The sequence below is a fragment of the Coffea arabica genome, chromosome 8c (assembly GCF_036785885.1).
Source record: "Coffea arabica cultivar ET-39 chromosome 8c, Coffea Arabica ET-39 HiFi, whole genome shotgun sequence".
Taxonomy (NCBI): Eukaryota; Viridiplantae; Streptophyta; class Magnoliopsida; order Gentianales; family Rubiaceae; genus Coffea; species Coffea arabica.
Genome location: NC_092325.1, coordinates 30006406 through 30014355, shown reverse-complemented (window position 1 = coordinate 30014355; position 7950 = coordinate 30006406). Strand labels below are relative to the sequence as shown.

General features: G+C 36.8%; 1 protein-coding gene across 1 annotated transcript; it reads left to right on the top strand.

Annotated features, from left to right (window-relative positions):
* The first annotated feature begins 1523 nt into the window (after positions 1 to 1523).
* Positions 1524 to 7950, top strand: LOC113705977 (TMV resistance protein N-like). Its single transcript, XM_027227876.2, has 5 exons — positions 1524 to 2053; positions 4469 to 5555; positions 5685 to 5960; positions 6092 to 7180; positions 7324 to 7950. The coding sequence occupies exons 1-5, from the start codon at positions 1524 to 1526 to the stop codon at positions 7948 to 7950; spliced, it is 3609 nt and encodes a 1202-aa protein (XP_027083677.2).

Here is a 7950-nt window from a genome sequence, read left to right as displayed (position 1 = left end):
CCATTTTACAAAACAGCTTGTTAATTGCTCGATTCCATCCTAGTGAATTGGTGCCATCTTCCAGATGTCCTTAGCTTTTTTACACTGTAAAAGCACGTGTTCAATTGTTTCTTTAGTCTCTCCACATCTCGAGCAAATTGGACTCCCTTGTTTAGTTCTCTTGTATATGAGTTCCCTTACTGGTAAAACATTATGTAGGCATTTCCAAATGAATGTCTCTCCACAAAAAATGTCTATTCAGAGTTTTGTGCAATTTAGAAACACATTTAGTTGTAGTTATAATCTAAAAAGATCCTTCCGTCTTCAGTAATTGGTCCTAAATTAACCAAAGATCCAAGCATTTAGTTATAGTTATAATCTAAAGAGATCCATCTGTCTAGAGTAATTGGTCCTAAGTTAACCGAAGATCCAAGGACAAAAAATGTGACACACAAACTCCATCCACACTAAAACAATTCGACTGTCAAAACAAAATATCCCTCATGTGTAAGGAACTATTTAACCACTAAACATTTTGTTGTAGATCGGAGGTTCGAGCCATAGCTGCAGTAAAAAAAAATTAAATGAGGTGTTAGAACACCCTTTTAATTTAGTCGAATCTGTATACTTGTTAATTCCTTATACAATCTCTTTAAACTCCCTATCATGTAATAAGATATATTAGATTACAGGAACATTATCTTTGTAAAAAAAAAAAAGTTAAGGAACTATTTGGACCTATTGTTAATGCTTAAGGGCTGAATATGAACTTAGCAGTTCTAAAGACAAAAATACTCCTCAGCAATTACTTATTTGGAACAAGAGTGCAAACCTGAAGGGCCTAATTGGCAATCAATACATTTTTTGCACAGCTTCTCCCTTTTCCTTTTGACATGTGGCACAATGTGAGTTAAGAGGGTTGTATATTTATTTTTTTGGTAGATTTTGGGACCACTTCTAAGAAAAGTTTCTAATTATCTCATGGAAAAATTGGTTATAAATTACAAACATTCAAGGGGAAAAAAGGGCAAGTGGTATAAAATTTTGAATCAAGAGCAGAGTTTGATGGTTGAATCAAGAATCTCACCATCATGAATAAGTAAGATTTACTACAAGTTCCAAATTTCTCCAATAAAAAAAAGAGAAAAGTAAATGCAAAAAGATTGAAAGAAATTAAAATCTAGGAAATCTATACTTTTTTTTTTTGCAATAATAATATTTTTATAAGCTACTGTTACGACCAACACTTGACAAGTAGAGGCAGCGATATTGGCAAAAGTTGACAGGGCACTTTAGTCACCCCGCTTGCATCAAGAAAGACTAAAAAAATGCAGCAAAAGCAAGAAAAGGTTAGGAGCAACTTCTTTTAGGATGCTCATAACAGGAAAAGCAAAATTGCAAATGAAAAAAGATTTATTGACATTCTGGTTCATTTCATTGAACTTTCTAGTTTCTACCCCACATCTACAGTCCATTTTGTACTGCATACCGCGTAAAAAGAAGGGGTAAAGATTGCCCTCATTTTCTTCTTCTTCCACTCCTAAATGGACTTGCGAAGTTTTGTTGAGCAAGAAATGAGAAACATTGCCTCTTCTTCTTCTTCTGCTTCCACTCCTAAATGGACTTATGATGTTTTCTTGAGCTTTAAGGGTGAAGATGTCCGAAAGAGCTTTGTCGACTTCCTTTACAGTGCTCTGCAACAAAAGGGAATTTACACCTTCAAAGACGACGAAAAGCTTGAAAGAGGAAGATCCATTTCACCTGCACTAATCCAAGCTATTAAAGAGTCAAGAATTGCAGTTATAATATTCTCAGAAAATTATGCCACTTCTTCATGGTGTTTAGAGGAGCTCGCAGAAATCGTTGACTGCAACCATGTGTTGGGACAAACTGTTCTGCCGGTTTTTTATTACGTGGATCCAACTGTGGTACGGAGACAGAAAGGCAGCTTTGGTCGAGCTTTTGTCAAACATGAAGACGAAATAGAGGACAAGGAAAGGATTCAAAAGTGGAGAGCAGCTCTTGGTGAAGCTGCTTCTATCTCTGGCTGGGATGTTCCCAACACTGCTGATGGGTAAATTCACTCACTCTGATCTTTAAAAATACGAACTAGCATCCCTTCTTTTTGGACAAATAGTTGGCTATTCGGTTAAGTATCATTTTTGAATTGTAATAACTAATAAGCTGCTAGCTTCTCTCTCTCTCTCTCTCGGGTATTTGTTTTCCTATGGGTCATTGATCCTTTTCTTGGTGCTCTTTTTCTGTCGTTCACTGCTCTATCAATTTGGCGGTTTAAGGAGGATTGTTAATGATCTTGGCTAAAAGAAATTAGATCTGAGGTTGACTTGACCAATTCCATGACACCAATCCTGATACTGAAGTACCAATCAAGCACCTCTGACGTTATTTGTAATTTATTTCTTGACTGTTTTCCTCTAGCACTCAGTTTTCTTGGAGGGGTTTGGGAAGGGGAGAAAACAGGATTCTGGACCATTAACTGATAAATGATGAAGCCAAATAATAAACACACATAAATCTATAGAAACAATCAAGAAAAATGATACAGACGCAAAGGAATTTCTTCAACTATTCAAAAAGCTGCGCTACTGACGGTACAAGGAGGACAACATGCAAAACGAAAAAATAAAACCCAATGACACAGAGGCTATCATTCTCCTATCGTACCCTACGGACTTGTACACTTATTAGTACAACTAATATGGGATTTTATCCCATGTGACCACCCTTATGTCCTAACAATGAAACCAACATTACTAACCAATAAACTAACACCACGCGGCTAACCAAACTAACCAATTAATATTTGCCTGGTTTAATTTCTACAATAAATAACTACATCGATTTCTCTATCAAATCAATGTGTTATTCAAAAAAAAAAAGGCAAAATCATACAGAGAATTCAGTAATAAAGAATAGTGACGTCCACACAAAAATGTTTGGTATCTTTTCTTTTCAACTGGTGCTAGATCAATTTTGAGGGTTCAACTTGAAATTGGTCACCTGTTTTCATGCAAACTGCTCAGAGGCGGCGATAATTGTTTCTCGTTTTCGTCAAAAGGATAATCTATTATCATGAAGTGTCTAACGCCTGAAATTTCGCCAAAGCAGTGTTTTTTTTATGGTTGAATTTTCGTTACATGCATTAGCACGTTTTCAGAGAACGTACTATATACTTGCTTGTCACACCTGAATTTCTGCAGCTCGTCATTTTGTATTCTGTGGGATGTGTGTCAATAAAATTGCCATCAGTTTTAATTTCTCAGTGAACCGAGCAAAATTATTGTTTTATCATCATTTTTTTTAAAAAAAATTAAATGTATCTCTTTTTTAGCTTCCATTTAAGCTGACATGTTGTTCCAAGCTTTAGCTTTGCAAATAATCAAAATTAGATATGTATCATGTGAATGTATTCATGCTTTCACTCTGGCAGAATTTGGCTGGTGCTCTTTTCAACTTTTCATTTTAGTTTTAGAAGGATCCTTGCCTTCATTCTTGAGTTTATTCTAAGAAGGATTATTTCATGCTTTAAATTGAATTATTGACTCTTGTCATTTCTTTCTGGTTAGATGCGTATAAGGTTATGAAACAGAAATGAAGAAATAACTAATTCCGATCTAAACTTTTTCTGTACTTCATGGATGTCTGCATTCCTATTAGGAGTTAATTGTACACAAAAGAAGATAAGTCGCAACCAGGTGACTCAAGTCCGACTGTCATATCATGTCAAAAAATCGAATCCTTCTCATTTCATGAAATTGTTTTTAAGAACTTAGCACGCGCGTAATGAGTAATAAGACGATATTTGAGTAAGTCAAAAACTTATACTTTAACAGGTCAAACGCTATCATCTGTCTCTCTCAGTATACATATGGAGTTTTCACTTTCATTTCAATTTTGGAAAGGTTTCATCCATGCTATCTTCTCTTATGCATTTGACATGTTTCCGGCAATTTCTTTTTTGTTAGTCTTTCTTTCTAAATTTTCTTCTTGTCACCTCTTCTCATTTGGCAATGGTTTTTCCTCTGTCCCCCCCCCCCCCCCACCACAAACAAAACACAAACTCTGTAATTCATTTGTTACAGTTCTGTTACTTTATTTACCACCCTTAGTAGTCTTTGTCTCTTTGATATCTGTTCATCTATTTATCAATTTTCCAAGGAACATATTTTTCTGCTTTCCGTGCACTGTTATTTTACTAGTAGCATCCTCAATACTTGTGATTCTGAGGCCAACATAAGTATTGTATCAAAAATAATATTGACAACGTATACATGATGACAAACAATGATGTTGCTTAGCACTGAAGCATACATTAGATTGAAGTATCTATCTATCTGCTCTGTAGGAGCATTTATTAGTGTTTTTTTTCCAAATTAGCATTTGTTAGATCTATCTATTTTGAGAATATGGTTATGCATCTCTCGTGCATGATCTTTTCTTACCTTTTATTTTCTTTTTTCATGCATAGGCATGAGTCTAAATGCATCCAAGAAATTGTTGGAGATGTTATAGCTAAATTGGGAAGAGTTATTGCAGTTGAAGAAAAAAACCAAGTTGGTATTGATTCTCGAGTTCATAAAGTAAATGCATTGCTGAATTTGGGGTCTGATGAGGTTCACTTTATAGGGATTTGGGGAATGAGTGGAATTGGTAAAACAACCTTAGCAAGGGCTGTTTTTGACCGAATATCCATTCATTTTGAAGGTGCCATCTTTCTCCATGAAGTTAGAGAACAATCAAAATGTCTGGAAATTTTGCAAGAGAAGATTCTTTCAAAAATTCTTTGCTTAAAAGATTTGAGGATCAGCAGTGTTTTTGAAGGGTCAAATATGATTAGGAGAAGACTATGCTATAAAAAAGTCCTTATTGTTCTTGATGATGTTGACCACCTAGATCAATTAGAAGCTTTAGCTGGAAAACATCATTGGTTCGGTGCTGGTAGTAGAATTATCATAACCACAAAAAATAAGCATTTGCTTGTTACACATGAAGTAGATAGAATGTACAAGGTGGAGTTATTGAATGAATATGAAGCTATTCAGCTGTTTAGTTGGTATGCTTTCAAGAAGGACTATCCTGCAGAAGATTATGACGAGCTTTCAATTGAAATAGTGCATTATGCTGGTTGCCTTCCCTTAGGTCTAAAAGTTTTAGGTAGTTTTCTGTATGGCAGAGACATGACTGAATGGAGAAGTGAAGTGGAGAGATTAAAAAGAATTCCAGAAGATGAAATCATGGAAAAGCTTAAAGTAAGTTTTAATGGACTCAGAGAAGTTGAAAAAGAAATTTTCTTGGACATTGCATGTTTCTTTAAAGGGAAGAAGAAACAATACATAAGAAGAGTACTTGATAGTTTCAATTTCTATCCTGATATAGGCATAAAGGTTCTCATCGAGAAATCTCTGGTAACTGTTTCTGGAGGAAGGATTCTGATGCATTGTTTAATACAAGAAATGGGTTGGCATATTGTTCGCCAAAAGGCTCCAGATGAGCCAGGAAAACACAGCAGGCTCTGGGTAGCAGAGGAAATTTGTCATGTTTTGGCTAGAGACAAGGTAAGCGATCTTCCACTTCTAAGTTAATTTCATTCCACCTAGAAAAATATTCCAATTATATATTTCTCGAATATTTTGTTCATGCAATTTCTCCTCTTTTTCTCCTCCTTTTATCCCATTTCCTGGCAGGTGACAGAAAATGTTGTAGGCATGTGGTTGGATCTGTGTACCCCAAAGGATGTACTAATTAATAATGAAGCCTTTGAAAAGATGAAGCAGCTAAGGCTACTCAAAATCAATAATGCTTGTGTTTCTCGTTGCCCAAATTGCATTCCAAATGAGATACGGTGGCTTAACTGGCACGGATACCCTTCAACATCCCTTCCAGAGAGTTTCCAACCTGAAAAACTCGTAGGACTCAAGCTGCAATACAGCCACGTCGTACAACTATGGAAGGGGATAAAGGTGCCACCTTGAACTCTGATTTATTGTTGTTTCCTGATGAATCTTTCTTGAATCTATATGATGTCCCCCCCCCCCCCCCCCTCTCTCCCTCTCTGTGTCATTTTCTTCATTTTGCCAAAAACCTTTGACAGTTGCTGGACAAATTGAAATACATCAACCTTAGCTATTCCCAGAAGTTAATAAGGACCCCAGATTTCACAGGGATACCTAATCTTGAGAGATTGATCCTTGAAGATTGTTCAAGTCTTACTGAGGTACATCCGTCAGCTGGCTATCTGAAAAGGCTCCAACTATTCAATCTGAGGAACTGCACAAGTCTTAGGAGCCTTCCAAAACAAATTATCTTAGAAAGTCTCGAAGTAATGATTCTCTCAGGATGTTCAAAAGTTGGGGAATTTCCAAAAATCTTAGGTGCTATGGATCATTTAAAAGCTGTGTATTTGGAAGCTACTGCCATAAAAGAACTACCACCATCAATTGAACACCTTACAAGCCTTGTTTTGTTGAATCTAAGCTACTGTAAAAGTCTCGCAAGTCTGCCAAGTAGCCTTTGCAGATTGAAATGTCTTAAAGTTCTTATTCTTTCTGGCTGCTCAAAACTTGACGAGTTACCAGAAGAGCTAGGACATGTACTAAGCTTAGAAGAGCTTTATGTTGATGAAACTGCCATCTCCAAGCCACCATCCTCTGTCGTACTTTTGAAAAACCTAAAAACTTTATCTTTCAGAGGATGTAAAGCAATGGCATGTCGTACATGGAGAGCATTCTCGTCTTCTTGGTTGCTAGGTCAAAAAAGTGGAGATTCAACGGGCTTGGTTCTTCCATCTGTTTCAGGATTAAATTGCCTAGCGAAACTAGATCTTAGTGATTGCAATCTGTTAGATGGAGGATTCCCTTGTGATTTGGGTAGCTTATCCTCCCTGGTAGAATTAAATCTTGGCAAAAACAACTTTACTAGTATCTCTGCCGCAAGTATCAAGAACCTCAGTCGCCTTCAAACCCTTGAATTAGTTGGATGCAAGAGACTTGAGATACTTCCAGAGCTTCCACCGAGTATAGAGGTATTGTACGCAGATAATTGTACATCATTGCAGAGTGCAACTGATTTATTGACAAAGTATGGGAAGTTATACAGGGTTTCATTCAGCAATTGTTTCCAGCTGCTTCAGGATGAACAAACTTCCAGCATGATAGACGCAACCTGGAACCATATGCTAAAGGTATCCTTTTCACAATATACTCCTTGCATCCAAAACTGAAAACTAAAACTGTTTGAGACGAAGTGACTGCTAACTTAGATGTGCTTCACAAGCTAAAGCTTTTCGCTATTTTGCTGAGAAAGACCTAACTTCTTGTGATGTAGGAACTTTTACTCGTAGATGATAACTTTAGCATCTGTCTTCCTGGAGGGAGAATTCCATCCTGGTTCACCTACCAGAATTGGGGGCATTCAATTAGAATTAAGCTTCCTTCTAATTGGTACAGTGATGAGTTCATGGGATTTGCAGTTTGTGCTGTTTCTGATTTGATAACGACCACTTTAAAGTGGCGGGATTTGCTACAGAAAATTCCCAGTGTTCGTATCCAGTTAAATCTGATAGATCAGGAGGAGAGGATCTGCAACCGCATGTTCACCATAGGTTGCGGAGGAAGTGAAAAAATAATCAACTCGGAACATACTTGTCTAGCATATCTTTCATTTCATGAGATTTGGCTTCTGTGTTTTGATAAAGTATGCAGCCCAAATGACTGGACTTGCATTGAGGTGTCTGCTGATGTTTATAGCAAGAAATATATGGTTTTCAAAGCATGGGGAATCAGTCTTGTATACAAGGATGATGTTTGGCAGAATACTGAACTTTCGATGATCCCACAAAGCTCTGAGTTGGGAGAAAGGGGATTGTCGTCCAGTGTGCTTGCCAACGGATTGAAATCCATGAGAAAGACAAGACGAGGTCGTGAAGGTTTTTCCAGGATCCCACCAAAATAA

What these genes read in the sequence shown, in the direction of transcription:
- LOC113705977 (XM_027227876.2), top strand. Translation starts at nt 1,524, where the DNA reads ATGGACTTGCGAAGTTTTGTTGAGCAAGAAATGAGAAACATTGCCTCT. An exon ending in GTTCCCAACACTGCTGATGG is followed by an intron (nt 2,054 to 4,468) that starts GTAAATTCACTC and finishes TTTCATGCATAG; the next exon opens with GCATGAGTCTAAATGCATCC. An exon ending in AACTATGGAAGGGGATAAAG is followed by an intron (nt 5,961 to 6,091) that starts GTGCCACCTTGA and finishes AACCTTTGACAG; the next exon opens with TTGCTGGACAAATTGAAATA.